The 19,283-nt window shown below is 40.7% G+C and overlaps 1 protein-coding gene across 1 annotated transcript in view; it reads right to left on the reverse strand.

The window, feature by feature from the left end:
• Positions 1 to 18,476, reverse strand: part of FNDC3A (fibronectin type III domain containing 3A) — a 41,898-nt gene extending 23,422 nt beyond the window's left edge. Inside the window, exons 1-6 of the mRNA XM_029284422.1 lie at positions 18,375 to 18,476; positions 12,314 to 12,389; positions 10,238 to 10,314; positions 3,764 to 3,998; positions 2,626 to 2,910; positions 690 to 745 (exon numbers count right to left, since the gene is read on the reverse strand). Of these exons, the coding sequence (XP_029140255.1) occupies positions 690 to 745; positions 2,626 to 2,910; positions 3,764 to 3,998; positions 10,238 to 10,314; positions 12,314 to 12,389; positions 18,375 to 18,470 (825 nt within the window). The 5' untranslated portion in view covers positions 18,471 to 18,476. The remainder of the gene's footprint in view (positions 1 to 689; positions 746 to 2,625; positions 2,911 to 3,763; positions 3,999 to 10,237; positions 10,315 to 12,313; positions 12,390 to 18,374) is intronic.
• Between the last annotated feature and the right edge of the window lie 807 nt (positions 18,477 to 19,283).

The raw sequence follows: 19,283 nt of genomic DNA on the forward strand, positions 1-19,283 counted from the left end.
GTAAAATGAGGACCCAGATTGTTGGGGGGCAAAACGCTGACTCTGTAAACCGCTTAGAGAAGGCTGTAAAGCACTACGAAGCGATATATAAGTCTAAGTGCTATTGCAGGCTAACTCTGCCCACAGCCTGGACTTCAATCCTGACTGGCTCAAGGTTGACTCAGCCTTCCATCCTTCTCAGGTCGGTAAAATGAGGACCCAGATTGTTGGGGGGCAAAACGCTGACTCTGTAAACCGCTTAGAGAAGGCTGTAAAGCACTACGAAGCGGTATATAAATCTAAGTGCCACTGCTATTGCTACATAAGCCTAATTGCTATTGCTATAGGGTATAAGGTATAACAGGGCATGGCTGGATCTATCTGATGCTACTTTCACCAGCCTGCTTTTGGATTCATCTTGTGGAAGTCCCTGGTGTCATGTATTCCTGTCCTCATCCTTTCCTACTTGAACTTATAGGCTAAGTCAGTTCCATTTTCCATCCACTTCTTATTTTATTTAAACATCTACACACCGGGATGATTTTGTCTGCAGACATGTTTAACTTGTAATATTTAAGATACTGAATTGAAAACCAAATTTGATATTACTTTAAATCCTTTCTACCTTTCTTTGGTTTGAGAAGATTAGAAGCCCCCCTCCCACACACACACACACACACCACACTCCTTGATCAATTATTGCAACTTACGGTAGGCTTACTGAAGCTCAAGAGTTCTTCAGATTTCCTAGACTCTGTGTCGGATTCTAGGAGAAAAAAATACAACAACATATTCAGCGAAGGGGAAACAGAACAAAAATCCCCAGTAAAGTGTTTTTTTAACTGCAGCGCCAACAGATAAAAGTTGTTAGAGCCAGCAAAACACAAGCTGTGCAAAGTTCATTGGCCTTATTTGTTTTGACCACTGAATTCTGCCAAGTGTGCAAGTCTGCTCAGAAAGAGGAGAACGGCACAGACTTCCTTCTATTTTGCCCTATGCCACCCAGAATTGGCATGTATCTTGCATGGCCTTTGGCCAATTTAAAATTCTAGTATTTAAAATCTGAATAACTCCCTCACTTTAGAAATACGGTTTAGAATATTTTCTTTTCTTTCACTAGAAAACTTTCCTAAGGTGAATTCTTGAGATTAGACACATACCAAATGATAAGCAAACTTTCCTCAAAGGATGGGCTATGCTCCCTGTGTCAGGAGATGCTTGGGAACCTTTTGAAGCACTTGTTAATTAAGATTAAAACTTTGGGCACTAGGAATGCTAAAAGAACTGAAAAGGGGAAAGATATGAATGTTTTCAGATAATTTTATGTTCGCTTTTCTGCTTAAGACTTCCATGGTTCAAAGTTCAGAATGCTAATTAATGTAAAGGGTTGAATAAGCCAATGGAAACAAAGGAACCTATAATTATGGATGTTTCTTTCTGACTCTGGATGGCATATTTTTTTTTCCTTTCTTTCACTGGAGAACTGGCTGTTTGTAGGGCAGTCAATGAGGCCAAATTATATTATGTCGATATCTTTGGCCCAGGGAACTCCAGTGCCCCACTTAATAATAGCTTTGCTTCTATGCTGTCACAACATGGTAGTTTAACCCAGCAGTGAAGCATTTCATCTTCTGAATAGACACATCTCCAGGTTGATGGGGAGACAATTGTGTGTGACAATTGCAGGCTGCACAGAGGTTTAGTGTATTCTACTGAACTTATGAGTTGCTGTTTGAGAAAAGGTAAGAAGAAGTAAATAGATAGATAGATAGATAGATAGATAGATAGATAGATAGATAGATAGATAGATAGATAGATAGATAGATAGATAAGCTGAGCGCCAAAGAATTGAGGCCTTTGAACTATGGTGCTGGAGAAGACTCCTGCTCCCCTGGACTGCAAGGCGATCCAACTGGTCAGTGCTAGAAGAGATCAACCCCGACTGCTCTTTAGAAGGCCAGATCCTGAAGTTGAAACTCAAGTACTTTGGCCACCTAATGAGAAGGAAGGACTCACTGGAGAAGAGCCTAATGCTGGGAAAGATTGAGGACAATAGAAGAATGGGAAGACAGAGAATGAGATGGCTGGATGGAGTCACTGAAGCAGTAGGTGTGAGCTTAAATGGACACCAGAAGATAGTAGAGGACAGGAAGGCCTGGAGGAACGTTGTCCATGGGGTCACGGTGGGTCAGACACGACTTCGCAATTAACAACAACAAAATGATAGATAGATAGATAGATAGATAGATAGATAGATAGATAGATAGATAGATAGATAGATAGATAGATAGATAGATAGATAGATAGATCTGGCTGGATGAGGAATTCTGGGAGCTGAAGTCCACAAGTCTTAAAGTTGCCAAGTTTGAAGATCCTTGCACTACACCATAGATGGCTGGCTCAGGAATTCTGGGAGTTAAAGTCCACAAGTCATAAAAGGGCTATAGTAAACCATGAAGGAAACCGTAGGAAACTTATGGTAGCATAAGCAGACTTCACCCTTTCTCTACCTTCCCATGGAGGAAAGGGACGTGTTGGTTTTACCGATTCATAGGCAGCCTACTCACACATGGTTCCACACAGCTTATGTACAATTTATTAATGCATACATCAATTTCCACCACCCACCACCCAAATTTTACGTACCTCCCATCCCTGAATCAGCTGAAGGGATGGGGCTTCCCCGGGTTTTTCCTACATGCTTCTGTTTGATTTGCCCCAAGCTGCCTTGCTGCCCTTTTCCGTAGCCGTTCTGAACGTTGGTGCCGGAGGAACTGTTAGCTTTGTGAGGTGAGGAAGGAGGGCTGTTGGCCTTGTTATTCGTCTGTCCGCTCGCCTGTCGGTCTTTTAGCCTCTTCTTCAAATGTTCTTGCATTTTGAGAGTCCTTTCGTCTCGCTGAACAAAATTTGCTCTGCTGTGGGAACGGGACTCTAGAGAGACAAAAGCGAGAAAAAAAAGCTCATTAGATGGAACACAACTGTGAGAGTTAAATGCTTAAATGCCTCCAAGGCTTAAGACAGACACGGAATCAAAGATACAAATGAGCTGCATATGCTTCACGGGGCTAACAACCAGGCCTGGAAGTTCTTAAGAAGAGACTGGACAGTCATTTGTCTGAAATGGTATAGGATTTCCTGCCTGAGCAGGGGGTTGGACTAGATGACCTCCAAGGTCCCTTCCAACTTTATTATTATTATTATTATGGATCATACCGGTCGGTCCTAGAGGAGATCAACCCTGACTGCTCTTTAGAAGGCCAGATCCTGAAGTTGAAACTCAAGTACTTTGGCCACCTAATGAGAAGGAAGGACTCACTGGAGAAGAGCCTAATGCTGAGAAAGATTGAGGGCAATAGAAGAAGGGGACAACAGAGAATGAGGTGGCTGGATGGAGTCACTGAAGCAGCAGGCATGAGCTTAAATGGACTCCAGAAGATGGTAGAGGACAGGAAGGCCTGGAGGAACGTTGTCCATGGGGTCGCGATGGGTCGGACATGACTTCGCAACTAACAACAAGCAACTTTTAAGATACGTGGTCAAAGAAAGTTCAGTTGCCTCTTGAAAAAGCACCTTTGGGATGCTTCCCGTAGAGTTACTCTATCGTACCCAAGAGGACACAAGAAACCAATTACAGAGGAGCAGAAACATTCTTGGCATTGGTTCTGAAAATATCCAGGTGCCAAACACACATGCAGTCAAGGAAACATCAAGCTCTGGGCCACATGAATGCAGGTGAGCTTGCTGTAAGATTACCTCCCCCCCCCCTTTCCAGCTAATGCCTTACCTTGATCTTGGTAAAGATGAGGCGAAGGTGGTGGCGGATGCTGATGAATGAACTGGGGCGGGATTTCTCCCGTTCCTGGAACCGGAGGGTACACGGGATGAGGGGGGTGGGGAAGCAAAGCGGGGTGGGGATGAATGTAATGGGGCACATGTGGAGGAGGGGGATGCATGGAGGGGTGAAATTCAGTCGAGTGCGGCATAACTATGACCTTCCGAACGCCATTCTCTTCAACCACCTGCAATAGAAAATGAAAAAGTGCTAAATGAAGAGAAGGACGAGGGGCGACAGGATAGCCGTGTTCCAATATCTCAGGGGCTGCCTCAAAGAAGAGGGAGTCAAGCTATTCTCCAGAGCCCCTGAAGGCAGGACAAGAAGCAATGGATGGAAACTAATCCAGGAGAGAAGCAACCTAGAACTAAGGAGAAACTTCCTGACAGTTAGAACAATTAACCAGTGGAACAATCTGCCTCCAGAAGCGGTGAATGCTCCAACACTGGAAGTTTTTAAGATGAGACTGGACAGCCATTTGTCTGAAATAGTATAGGGTTTCCTACCTGAGCAGGGGGTTGGACTAGATGACCTCCAAGGTCCCTCCCAACTTTTTATTATTATTATTATTATTATTATTATTATTATTATTATTATTATTATTATTATATGAGGAGGGGTTTTTTTAATTAAAAGATAAAATGCAATTACAATGATAGCTAGTTTGGTCTCCAGAAAGCAAGAGACCGTGAGTTCAAGTCCCATCTTAGCCACGAAAGCCAGCTGGGTGACTTTGATCCCTCTCTCTCAACCCAACCTACCTCACAGGGTTATTGTGGGGAAAATAGGATGAGGAAGGTATGTTGGATATGTTCACCTCCTTGAGTTGTTTGTAAAAATAATAAAGGCGGATACAAATGAATAAACAATGCTTTGCATTTTTCTACATAACGTATTGTTTTAATTTGGGGCTTTAGGCACCAAACATTAAACCTACACACAAAGAGATCGTCCTAAATGCAAACACTGTTAATCATTCCTCAAATTAACATATAGAGGGAACAGGACCTAACAACACCCCAAGCAAGATGCAGGCAACCTTCTATTTTTTTGCCATCTCTTAACCTTAAATATTTAAGTCAGGGGGGAAAAATGCAGCACAAACCAAAAATCCAGATTTATTTATTTTTAACATCGATGGGATCTAACTGTACTTATTAGTTTTCGCTAACCTGGAACCCTTCAACTGAGCTGGGATTGCAACTTCCTAGAATGGACAATGCCATTAAATAATGCTGCAGAAAGCTGCTATAAACTAATGCACTGTTGTGACTTTCTTTGCCAGCTACAGCTAAAGATTACTGATTACAAATTCTGGGAACTGCTGTCAGGTTTTGGGAAGGAAGAGATAAATTTTAGCAAAGACAAGATTAATTCAATTGTGCATCTTATACAAGTATGTAAGCAAAGAGTAGGAGGTTATGTATTTGGTGTGGTTTATCATAAGCCCAAAGTGGAAGTAAGGGATGAATTATACACTCAAAAGTAAGTGCGCTGTTGGCATCTAACATAGTAATACCAAAATGATTCTTAAACAATTGACTGAAAGTATCTTATTGCCTAGAAAAATCTAGGCAGCTTATGTCTGGGACAAACAATGTCATAATTGACCAACCAAATATTTTATCCTTTGATAAATTATTCTGCTTGGAACTTGTTTAAATGGGCCAGCCTATTCTAACATTTCCTAGTCAGCTAAACAAGATCTGGAGGAGGTCTGACATCATTCAGTCTTCTAAGCATGTACACAACTGTAGCTTTCCAATTCAAGTCAAGTCAGATTAGATGGGAAACCATTCTCTTCTAAAGGAAAAAAAAATGGTTCCAGGTCACTGACTGTTGGAAATGCGATTTGCAGACCACATTATAATTTAACTTATGGCTACCCTATAACAACATTTAAAAACATGACTTATAAAGCAAAGTCATCCACAGTGAAAAGTATTCATATAATATGCAATCCTTGACAAGAATGGTTTTGCTCTCATAAGGCTTTCACCCAACCAAATAATTTTTCTCTACTAAAGCGAAAGCAGCAGACTTTTCTTAATAGAATAGAATAGAATAGAATAGAATAGAAGAGAAGAGAATAGAAGAGAATAGAATAGAGCTGGAAGGGACCTTGGAGGTCTTCTAGTCCAGCCCCCTGCTCAAGCAGGAGAACCTGTACCATCTCAGACAAGTGACTGTCTAGTCCAGTGGTTCTCAACCTTTTTAATGCCGCGACCCCAACCGGTCGTAAGTCGAGGACTAAACCAGTTGTAAGTCGAGGACTAAACTGGTCGTAAGTCGAGGACTTTCCCTGCCCGGGAGCGCCGTGCATGCGTGGTTCCACCCCCTGCGCCGGCCGAGGCATAGCTGGCAAGCGGCAGAGACGGAGCAGGCCGACCACCAGCTGCCCCAGCCCAAGGGAGGTAAGGCACCCGCCGGAAAAGGGGAAAAAAATGGCGGACAAAAAAATGGCGGACAGCCTTGCTTGGTGACCCCCGTGAAATGGTCGATCGACCCCAAATGGGGTCCCGACCCACAGGTTGAGAACCACTGGTCTAGTCTCTTCTTTAAAACCTCCAGTGATGGAGCGCCCACAATTTCTGGTGGCAAGCTGTTCCACTGATTGATTGTCCTCACTGTCAGGAAGTTTCTCCTTAACTCAAGGTTGCTTTTCTCTTTGATCAGTTTCCAGCCATTGTTTCTCGTCCTTCCCTCTGGTGCTTTGGTGAACAACCTGGCCCCCCTCTTCCTTGTGGCAGTCCCTCGGATACTGGAACACTGCTATCGTGTCTCCCCTATTTCTTCTTTTCTTTAGACTAGCCAAACCCACATCCTGTTCTTCGTATGTTTTAGTCTCCAGGCCTTGGATCATCTTAGTTGCGCTCTTCTCTGAATTTTTTCCAAACTAATTCAGAATTAGAAGAGTTAAACCTCAACAAAAACAGGGGCTGCTAACATAGCCATTATACTGCAGTCAACGAATTACAGACAGGGGACCTGTGGTCTTTGGATCCTGCTGCCTTGCAAATGACAATTGTAACCAACCAAATCAATCAAAATAAGGAAAATAGCAAAAGTTCCATGAGATTTCAGTAATCTCTCGCCAAATCCCTAAATTTTTGACCTCCCGGTCCGAGAACTTGCAAGGTTCTAGGATGAGACTATCAACACTGTATAATGTTATGAAATTTCAAATGGAATTGTTTGGCAGAAGGTATTTGAGCTATTTCATAAGATTTTGGACAGTGTCTGAAGCCTAAAAAGCTTGCCAATTCCTCAACTGGACGTCCCAGATGCCCTCTTCTTCATCTGCCTAACATTACATTTTACAAGAGGAGAGAAAAGTCTAACCTCATAGAAAATAAGCCTGTAAGTGTTCTTGAGAAGATGCTAAGATTTCTCCTCAGTTAACTTAAGTTTATTTCCTGCCTAATAAAACGCACATTGACTTTGGGATGAAGGATGACTTTGCAGCTTCTCAACCTTGATTTCTCAGAATATCTAGCCAATTCTGGGGTTTCCAAACAAGGCCAGGCTGATTGGCTATCGTGGAAAAAAAAAAAAACGACGACGAGAAAGATGAATCAGCAGAAGATATGAACCACTTCAAGTTCCTGTTAGCTGATGCCTTGATCTCGTTATTACAGGCAAAAGGAGAAAATATTTTTTTCGTGGGGATTTTTTGTTTGTCTAACTAACCGTGAACATTGTGATTCTGATGAGCATGGAACATTACAAGGCTGATCCTGAAGTTCAAGGCCTTCTCAAAGATTCCCTTTGAGATTCAAAAGGAGATGATAAGCAGGGCTCCAGAATTGTCTGATTCAGCTCCGCTGAAGTCCAACATTCAGAGAAGAATGCTTCTGAGTCATTCAGGCCAATCAGAAGTTCCACCAAAGCTACGAATGTTCAAGGGCTAACGTCCTGGACAACGGGAGTGGAAGAATCACAGAAGAATCTAAGACAGAGGTCTTCAAACCTGGCCCTTTTATGACTTGTGGACTTCAACTTTCAGAATTCCTCAGCCAGGCAGTGCCTGGCTGAGGAATTCTGGAAGTTGAAGTCCACAAGTCATAAAAGGGCCAGGTTTGAAGATCCCTGATCTCAGAAATCTGAAGTAATCAGGCACTGCTGTCTACAGCTCTTGCCAACACCAAGGAACAATTCTGTACAAAGTTTTAGGGAAACCTGAACTTACAAACGGCATTAAAAAGGCACGTGAAATGCTGAATATAAAAAGAAAGATAACTTTTCAGAGTAGGGATAGTCCATTCTTTAAACTAAAGCACCAGTGTAGTTGCTATTCTTCTACCAAAAGATAAGACTGCTGCTGAAAAGGCTACTGTCGTTATGGCCAACACATTAAACAGAAGAACAGAAGATCAACTGAACATCTAAAAACATCTGGCACTCTGAAATCATGGGTGATAAACAGTTGAGTGCAATGATGAATCTCTCTCTTGTTTTCCTTTTTTCTTTCTTTTTTGACCAGATTTATTAACAATCTCAACAAGAATGCTGGCTTTGGGGAAACAATATAAAATACACCCTACTTCAGTTTTTAGCTGAGGCTCTTGACAAACGCTTGGTTTTGAACTGGTGGCCAAACTAAGCTTCAGATGTTGAACTACTATCAAACAAGCATGAAAAACCTGTCCCCATCTCATTTATTCTTCAGGTTTTGAGCCATTCTCATTTATATTCTTTCATAAAACCTCTTGAGCGTTAACTACGGTGTGGTGTATCTGGATCAATGTTTTCAAATTCGGCATTAGAGCTGACCTTACATTTTACAGCTAACCATGGTACATGTCTAGAGGGAACTGAAAAAGCTTCTTGGAGGTGAAGCGAAACTTCTTCAAGCAAAAAAAAAGAAAGTCTCGTTGCCTTTTGAAAAAGCACCCTTGGGATAACCATTGTACCCATATTGTTCTGCTATTTGTCATTAAAAAAGAATAAATTACAATGTATAAGGTATAGTGAGAACAAGAACACATAGGTCAGATAAAAGTTCCTCCTGATTTATCATGATCGTTCGAGCTGTTTCTCTAACATCTGGCTATGGCTGAGAAAGCATACAGTACTACTAAAGACTGATGTAGTATTTGGATCACTATCCTCAAACTGACCACAGGCTATTTTAGGCCCAAATGCATGGCTGTGTTATAGCTGCGGATTTGAGATTTTAAAAGAATCAGCTGTTTATTAGTAATTTAAGTGACAATGGATAGAGTTTTCTGCCTCTACTGTTCTCAACCCTACAGACTGCTGACCCAAAACTTTCTAAACTTCCTTGCTATAAAACCTGGTTTTTCCTTGCCTAGTAGGCTTTATATTTGGCATCTGATTTTGGGGTTCATGGTCCACCACGTGCTTAATTTGTATCCTGTACAACAGGGCTTTTCAACCTTTTCACCCATTGTACCACTTTTAGGATATGGCAATATCCGAGTACCACCAGTCACCTAGCAAGCTGTCAAAAACTTGATGACCCCCCCCCAAAAAAAGGAAAAAAGTGATAAAGTACAGGTAGTCCTCGACTTACAACAGTTCGCTTAGTGACTGTTCGAAATTACAATGGCACTGAAAAAAGTGCCCCCCCAAGCCACAGCCGAGCAAGACACCTGCCTGCCCGCCCGGCGGCGCTCTTCCTCCTGTCCGAGGTTTTCATTGTTGTGAGCATTTCTGTTAAGGATTGGCAGCGGGGGTGGGGGGGTGTTTGATTTTTATTCCCCCCGTCTGCTGGGTGGTTGCAGCAGGTTTTGGTCACTTCACATGACCCTGGGACCCTGTGACTGTCATAAATATGAATCAGTTGCCAAGCATCTGAATGTAAATCACAAGACCCTGGAGATGCTGCAACATTCCAGCTGATCGGTGCTTCTTCTGGGCCCAGCAGAAGCGCCAGGATCAGCGTCGAGCTCCAGCTGGAGCCTGACGCTGATCCTGGCGCTTCCACTGAGCCCTGACAGTCCTGAAGAAGCGCCGATCAGCTGGAAAGCGGCACTGATCCTGGCGCTTCCGCTGAGCCCTGACAGCCCTGCAGCTCCAGCCATCTCTCGCTCAGGCTTGTGCGGTGCTGCCACCGGTTCAGCCCATTCCCCTCCCCCGCTACCACTTTTCTAGGATGGTCACGTACCACCTGCCAGGTGCCAATGTACCACAGGTGGTACCCGTACCATTGGTTGAAAAGCCCTGCTGTACAAGACAGCCTCCTTAGTTATTGGGTTGTACGTCCACTTTAGGATTAGGAGAAATTAGGGGAGCCTAAAAGTGACCAATGGGATGAGACAAAGGAAAAAGAGGAGATATTCAGTTCTTTTCTCCACTCGTCACCCTTGTTACCTTTAGGGATTATAAGGTGGGGAAAACTCCTCGTCGCTCACATGGGAAACCTCTCTTTTATAAAAATGTTCAAAGGATCTGAATGATTACCTGAGAGACATAACCAGGAGGCACAAATATTGGAGGGACAGAACCATTTGGTGACATCATGGGAACATGTGCTGGACCTGAAAGGAAACGAAGCAACACTAATTCATGATCCCTTGCAGAGTACGAAAACCAAGGACATTCACAGTTTATTTGACAGACACAATAATCGAATAGGCCATCATGCATAGCCCATCCACTTCATCCTTCCCTCAAACTATTTAGCAAAAATGGGGAATGAGGTCGAATGCAGAAGGATACAAGTTTTTGGTTCGGTATCTCCTATGCCAGGGTCTCTCAACCTTAGCAACTTTTAAGATGCGTGGACTTCCAACTCCCTAACAATCCCCAGCCAGCATGAAAAAACTGTCCTCTGCTGTTGAAAATCTCAGTGAAAGAGCTACGTTCAGGCCATTTTTTTTAATAGACCTTCAGAAAAATGCTCAAAAATATAAGAGGGGTCAAAGAAGCCATCTAGGTCAAAACTGAACAGCCTTCTCTCAACAGAGGGGGAGGGATATGACATCATCTAAAGTATCTCTACAGCACAGTCTTTTCAACAGTTCCAGGAAGGCTCCACACCCATTTTGTACTATTCGGGTGACCCTGATGACACAGATAAACTTCCAGGTGGCCTCAATGACTCTCTAAAAATATGCAAATGACAGCTATCTGCAAGGAGTATAAATCCTTCCATTCCATACCATCCAGTCAGAGCTGAAGAAGCTTCTTGGATGAGAAGCGAAAGGTCTTCCAAGAAAAACAAGACGGTCCAGTTGCCTTGTGAAAAAGCATCTTTGAGACAACTGTAATCTGGATGACTGAGAATCTCCATAGACGCTCAAAAAAAATCTAACGTAGAAAACTACTGATCAACAAAGATATTCATCTTATAGGACTTCTTTAAAGACAAGTGCTTTATAAAGACTGAGGTTGGCCCAAGAGGCATTAAAAAATTACAGGGGACTCTTGCACTCAATCTGTTCGATGATGCCACAGATTGCTTTTGGGGTTTGCAAGAAAGATAGGCAATCTGAAGGAGAGCCTGCCTAGGCTTTATTTCTGTCACTTTCAGACTATTATTTAAAATGAACATCTCTAGAAGCAATACCAAGTAGGTAAAGGCTATATTTTGACTCTTGCTTGGAAACTTTGGAAAAAATGTCTTCTCCAGCTGCCCTCTTTCTGCATTTTGGTAGATCAACAGCTGGTAGTAGCTCACAATGTATAGGCATCAAAGAAACACGGCCTCCAATTCCTTCTCATCTGATATATTCTACATCATCCATGCTAGACAAAAAAAGCAAGGGCTTTTTCATTGGGCGGTAGAGAAGTTTTATATCAAACTTGTTTTGTTCTCTAACCATGGAAGACTTACTACGTTCTAGGAACAGAATAATGGTCTTTGACTTGAGATAAAAAGAAAACAAGAAGTTTGGTTCTACTTTTTCTGATGCTTCAATCCACGGCCTGAGAAAGTAAAGACTCTTATAGCCTTCCCATTTTCTCTATCCTATCAGAAACTGTCCGAGAACGGGAATCATGGAAAAATGTCCAGTAAAATATCCCCTTATGACATCAGACTGGATTAAGTTTTGATCACGTTCGGCTTATGACCATTCAAAATGCAGAAGCTGAGAAAAGTTTTCACAGAACGACACTGTGATTTGAAGATGTTTACCAAAAGCCTTCATTTTTCCTTGTGGCTTATTATTTGACCCTTAACAATAGATTTGACTTCTTTGCTCTATAAATACTCTTCTAGAGAGATGGCCAGCCCTTTACTATGGTTATGATGTGTAGGAAAGGGGATGGCCAATGGTCAACCCTAACCTGGACTTGACTCAATAACCTTCAACTTTCCTCAGTCTGAGTTCCTTCTAAATGTATGGCCTTCAACTTCCAAAATTCTCAGAAGTAGAATTCAGAGGAATTCTTGCTATTGGAGTCTAGATATCTAGGAAGGTTGTTTTCTTGTTATGAAACTGCACAACTATGATAAAGTCCTCTAGCCACATTAATAGGCATGCAGTATCTGATTTCAGTAATTTCAGAGTATACCCTTGTGGCACTGTTTACCTTGAATACACTGGATATGTCCATCTTCAGTTCTTATTGTGAACGTCTCTCCTGGGTTTACTTGCACAAGAATAACCTAGAAATATGAATACAAGTCCTATTTTAAACTTCACCTGAAAGCAACATATACCTTTACAAAACTAAACATATCAGATTAGAAATATCAGTGGTAGTAATCAGTAAAAATCAAACTGAACTTAGACATGCATTTTTTTAAACCTTTTAATTGGGCATAAAGTACAAAATTGATCCAGATGTGAAAATAAATCCAGCAAATTAAAGAGAATCACTTCCCCGCTACACTTACAACAATTCTTTCCTCCAGATAACATATAGCATGGCAGAAAAATTTTGTTTCTCCATTATTCTTAAATCATTAAATCACATAAAAACAATTATTCAGAAAAAAAGATATTTCTAATCCAAGTTTGGCTGTTTCCCTGAAATGAAAATTGAGATGTGTCCATTTTTTTCTCATATTTTTATGCTTTTTTCCTTCCCTTATTTCCAAATAACTCAGTGGTTTTAATTACAATTTCACTGGAAATTACAGGTGGTCACTCTTTTTGCAGCTGGTGTTTATTGAAACTAAGTGACCACAGAGATTGAGTAAGAGACCAGAGGGGGGATTGGGGGGGTTTACACCTGTCTCCCAGGTAGTATACAGTATGCGGCCATGTTTTAGACCAGGGGTGTCCAGCCTTGGCAAATTTAAGACTTATGGACTTCAGCTCCCAGAATTTCCCAGGCTGGTTGAAGTCCACAGGTCTTAGGTTGGACACCCCAGATTTTATAAACTTACTGATACATCTTGTACCACATTAGCCTCTTTTGCTATAGAAAAACAAATGGACAGGTAAAATCCATGCAACCATTACTTCTGACTTACTTAAAAGAAGAATGGAAAAGCAAACATAAATAAAAATCAGGCAGTACTGTATGTTTATGATGATACATTTCTCCACTCTGGTTCTTAAGACAACATTGTGTTATGCAAAGAGGCAATCAGCAGGAGAATTGTATTGTTTCGTAAGAATAGCTTGGTGTACCATGCCATCCTCAAGTAGGCCACTACATCAATGCGAGCTTACGTTTGTAAATAAAGTGGAACAGCGTTTTAAAGAACACGAAAAACAAGTTAGCAAAACCACCAAAATGCTGATAAACATCAAGATGTGTGTATGTGTGTATGTGTGTGTATGTGTGATGTATGATATTATTTTTCTTAACTTGAAGAGTTAGATCAATTGAGAGATTTGATAGGTACAGGATAGATTAATATTTTACTCTAAATAAGGGAGATAAATGGAAGAAGAAACAAATAAGATCTTGATTAAATTAAGAAAGTAGAATATATGTGGAAGGGATAGTTGAATTGAAAATGTTTTTATTTAAAGTTAATTTGATTATGCTAGAAATTGATGAAGCTTGAAAACAGGTTCAGGTTGAATAAATTTAAGCTAGAATTGGATATTCCAAATATACTATGCTATTTGAGGGGAAAAGAGAGGGAATATTTGATGTATTGATTATATTATGTATATATGTCGTGTATATACATATATATGTATATATGTCTTATGTATATACATAATATGATTATATTATGTATATACATCTTTAAGATGTATGATTACCCCAGCACCACGGTGTGTCCTGAATATGTTGCCTTAAGAATTTAAAAAACCAATAAAATTTGTTTAAAAAAAAAAAGATGTGTGTATGTGTGTTAGAAATAAATGGCTATTGTGATTTCTAATTCTACTGCAAAATTCCTAGGATCTGGGAGAAAATTTCCCCTAAATGTCCTTACAAATAAATGAGATCTAAGGGAAGTCAGTGCAATGATGCCAACTACAGTGATACTGACTTAGCAAAAGCCAGATTACTTAACCCGGGAGAGTCTGAAAATATCGCAATTCCTGGCAACTGCAGTTAAACAGGTAAACAGCCAATATAGCGTATTTCTTTTGGCCATCAGAAATTTACCAACACTTGAATAGGAATAATAATGGTCTGACTTATAGACCACCTCTTCTGGTCTTGTTGGGCTGAAGGAGTAGAAAGTTCCAAACCTCCCCCCACCCCAAAAAAATTAAATGGTATTAGTTTGACTGAACTTTTTAATCCATAATAACAGTAAAAAAAACTAAAGACCGGAGAAGTATAATTTTATGTGCAATTCCTCAAGAACTTTGTATGAATTCAGGAACTGCAGTACCGGCAGTCCTTGACTGACAACAGTCCATTTAGTGACCATTTGACGTTACGACCGCACTGGAAAAAAGTGACTTATGACCATTTTTCACACTTAACGGCCGTTGCAGCATCCCCATGGCCACGGGACTTATATTCGGACACCTGACAACTGACTCACATTTATGACGGTCGCCGTGTCCCGGGGGTCACGTGATCCCCTTTTGCAACTTTCTGACAAGCAAAGTCAATGGGGAAACCAGGTTCACTTAACAACCGTGTTATTAATTTAACAATGGCAAGAAAGGTCATAAAACGGGGCAGACTCACTGAACAAACGTCTCACTTAGCAACATAAATTTTGGGCCCAGTTGTGGTTGTAACTCAAAAGACTACCTGTATAAACCCCTAACTCCTTTTCCCTCAGAAAGGGATACCCTTTAAAAAGCCTTATTGAAATCACCTAGGCCAGGGATAGGCAACCTTGGCTCTTTTGTGACTCGTGGACTTCAACTCCCAGAATTCCTGAGCCAGCCATACTGAGGGGAAAAGGAGAGGTTTCCATGCTCAGCCCTGCCGGCTCAGGAATTCTGGGAGTTGAAGTCCACGAGTCATAAAAGAGCCAGGGTTGCCTACTCCTGACCTAGGAAGTAGCTAAAAAGAGAATAGTTGTTAGTAATTTATGACGTCCTTCTGAAATGGGAAGAACCGCAACTGAGTGGTACATCATGTGCTTTGCAACCGGGAATGCACAAGTTAATTCGATGACAATCCTAGGCAGGGCTGGAACAGATTCTTGGTTGAACCCATGATGATGATCATGATAGAAGATTTCTTTTAAAATTCTTATGATTTTAAAATTCAAGCCAATTCAACTTTTCCCCACCCCCAACCAGTCTGGGGTTTTAAACAAGCCAGCCGCTTTCTGACTATAAACTAATTTGATTTTTATTCAGTGCTATTACAGCCCACTGAAGCAAATGTTTTCGTGCTATTCTGATCCGAATGTGCCTTTGGTAGACAGTTTTTCTTAGACTTTGCATCTTGACACCAGCCTTTCGATAAGGAACATTTTTTTTAACTGACTAAAAATCAAAATGGCTGGCTGCTTCCAGACTAAACAATTCTGATGTTATTTTACTTAGAGATGGTCACAATTCTAAGTCTAAAATCAAAAAGGCTCTTTTGGTGTTTTAATTCGAGAAATACTGCAAAACCAATAAGCTATACACTCTCACTAAATGAAAAAAGGCCAGGTTTAGAATAGAATAGAATAGAATAGAATAGAATAGAATAGAATAGAATAGAATAGAATAGAATAGAATAGAATAATAGAAGAATCGAATCGAATCGAATCGAGTTGGAAGGGATCTTGGAGGTCTTCTAGTCCAGCCCCCAGCTCAAGCAGGAGAACTTATACCATCTCAGACAAGTGACTGTCTAGTCTCTTCTTAAAAACCTCCAGTGATGGAGCGCCCACGATTTCCGAAGGCAAGCTGTTCCACTGGTTAATTGTCCTCACTGTTAGGAAGTTTCTTCTTAATTCCAGGTTGCTTTTCCCTTTGGTCAGTATAGTGACCAAAATTGGTTGCAGTATTCCAGGTGTGGTCTCACTAGGGTTTTATAAAGCGGTACTACTACTTCACGTGATCTTGATTTATATGTAGGTTTATATGTAGAATAGATAATATAAAGGCGGAAATTCAATAATTTCCTAATACTAGAGCAGCCAAGCCTTTTGCTTCTTACTGAGAACACTTTTTTTTCTCCTACAAGAAATCAAACATGCCACATTTTTCAAAACTCCTGACCCGGTTTCCCAAGGCTGAATTGGTTAAATATTTTTGATTGTAATAGAAGGCTTTTTGAGACAAGTTAACGGCTCCCTTCTGACCAAGGAGAGGTACATTTTTATCTCAACTCGTTTGATTAAAAGGTCATGTGTGTAATATCTAGGACATAATATTCTGGTGGCTATATCTCTGCAGGTCAAAGGGAGATAATTTCTCATTAAACAACCTTCAGAAGGCTGTATTTTATCTGCAGCCGTTCTAGCAAAAGGTTCTGGGGGAAAAAAATGGCAAAAAAGATATGGGAACCCACCAGGAGACACTAATCTTCATAACAAGTGTGGTATCCAGAAACGGCTTTTGGGAACAAGCGTACAAAGATGCTTACCTTCACGTTCATTTCCACAGGAGAAAAGATATTGATTCTGCAGGTTTTGCTTTTAAAATTGCCCTGCGTTTAGAACTGTTTTGCAAGCTTTAAAATGCTGGAGCTCACGCTCAAGCTTCAAAACAGATCCGAATAGGCTTACAACAAGGTGAAAGTGATTATTAAATGTCAGCTAATTTGGATTTCTATAGTTGTGTCTTAAGAACTGAACACTTACAAGGCTACTGATAACCTGGATCATGGAAAATAAAACAAAACCTTCAAGGGCTCCCTCACCCAGAAACCTAGACAAGAAGTTTACAAACATGCTGGTCAATGTGGAGCCAACAGGGTGGGAAAAAAAAGATTTCCTGAAGTTTTATTTGCGAATGATAACTCTGGTTCGTGCAGTCCTTGAATTAATCTAATAAAACTTTCAGGGCATCTAAAATGTTCAGGTCCTTCATAGATTTTCAACTGCACTGGAATGCTTTGCTTAGCCTTAGAAATCTCTCGCATTTCTTGCACTATTTATTTCAAACCAATTAGCTGGGAAGTAGCTCTGAGCGTTGTGAATGCGCATAGAGCTTCTTTTGTGCCATTTTTAACATTAGTGCTGAATCACGCACCTGATTTACGTAAATCAATGTATCTTTTCCTTTAAAGGGGACCAATATATTTGACAGCATGGATCCTACAAGAATTGATAATCATATAAACAACAGGGACTCTCGGTTCCTTGCAACCATCTTCTTTTTAAACAATTCTAGGAAGTTCAAATCTGTAACACGGCTTCAAAAAAATCTACTATTCGAGGAGAAATCCTCTGAGCATCCTTAAAGCAAGGTCTGGGATCTAAATTCTTGCATTAGATTATAAAAGTAATCTTAGTTGAGGATCTTCAGGTTATTTACCTCTTACCGTAAACGCTATTATTAAAACCGATTCAACAGACAGAAGGAAATATATCAGCACTCCATTGCCCAATGCAATTCATTATAAAATGTAAGAAGCAATATAAGCAATACTTTCCTAAAGCAAGGTAAGATAAAGAAAAATGATCAGCCAGCAAAAGCTATTTCGGAACGCCACAGCATGGATGCTTTAGATTTGCATGTATGGGAGATTCTGTATGTATCTAGACAGAAATACCCATTTTACATCTGGCATAAACAGCTTCATATATTTTCAGTTCCTTAAACTAACACTCATTGTTTTAGAAAATCACATGACAATATGATTCTTCCTGTCCTTGATACACTCAATTTATAAAACAGAACATTCTCGATTTTAGGTCAATAGTTCAATTATAGCAAGGACAGACTTCTACAGAATGATCGTTTCCCCACTGTTTTTAAATTACAATTATATCTGATTGCCATCTAGTTAATTTTTCAGAGTTAACAAGCACACAGCGGAGAAATGAAACCAACACTGCTATGCATATTGACAATGATCTTGGACCTTGGAACTTGTTATCCAATTTTAATAAAAATCAGCTGTGTTCCAAAGATTACAAAGAGATTCTCTCGTATGTTAAGTCATGGCTTTGCTTAAATATCCTTTGCTCAATAAACCACGATTAGAGGAGCTTAATCATGGTTAAGTCATTATCGACAAACTAAACCGGCACAGAAGATGTGATCCCGTCTAAGCATTCGCAGAAGAGAACAGCCTGGAGATTCCCCTTTTAGGCAGATCAACTTACCTGTTGGGTGGTGTCCCCATTGACCATATGAGGTAGAAGTGGCACTTCATTCAAAATAGGTGTGGCTTCTAATGGAGGTGGCTGGTCTGCCATCATAAGGGAAAGGACCGTTCATCAATGGTTTCTCTCAGATCGACTACCTGGCAAAACAGAAATGCCGTTTCAGATGTCAACAAGTTTTTATTATGATACGGAATGAATTATCTCTGGGGCTTTGGGCTCTGAAAGTCATCCACCTACTCAGAAAAAAGGTCAAACGCCATCAGAAGGACCAGCATCTTACTGGCAACATCCAGCATAGAACGAGAGTCAGCGTCCTTGCCTGGATATTAAAGATGCCGGTGCCTAGCTTTTCCCCTACTTTAAACACAGCGTCTTCACCGACAGCGAGGATGCTGAATTCTTTCCAGAGTTTATGCAGAAAACCGGTACTCGTTTCACTTGGTACCCCTCAATTTTGTCAAGTGGTGCAATAAAAAAAAAAGTCATTTTCCAAAAGCCACCCGCTTTGTCAAGAATGTGCTCAGTTCCTAAGACTCTTCTTTTAATAAAACCTATTTCAACCTTCCACTAGCATATTGGAAAGAAGAAGAAAAAAAACACCCAGCACAAATCAAGGAGAGCCCTCTGGGAGCTAAGCAAGCATTCAAATTACTGGTTTAAAAATATAACCGGCTGTGAAAAACATGCCTGAAACACTTGAGATACAGGTGGCAGTTTGCAGGACTGAATGGCAAAAGTCAGATGGTATGCGGTCTCTTATTTCCATATTTGAGGTTTCTAGCACATTATACGGCACTCCTGTTTGAAGAAGCCTTTTCTAAAAAGCAAATGATTTGCTGGACACATAGGAGAAAAGAGAAAAGATTTATAGCAGGGGTAGTCCACCTTGGCTCTTTTATGACTCGT

Source organism: Protobothrops mucrosquamatus, unplaced genomic scaffold (genome assembly GCF_001527695.2).
Source record: "Protobothrops mucrosquamatus isolate PMUCROS unplaced genomic scaffold, P.Mucros_1.0 scaffold578, whole genome shotgun sequence".
NCBI classification, from domain to species: domain Eukaryota; kingdom Metazoa; phylum Chordata; class Lepidosauria; order Squamata; family Viperidae; genus Protobothrops; species Protobothrops mucrosquamatus.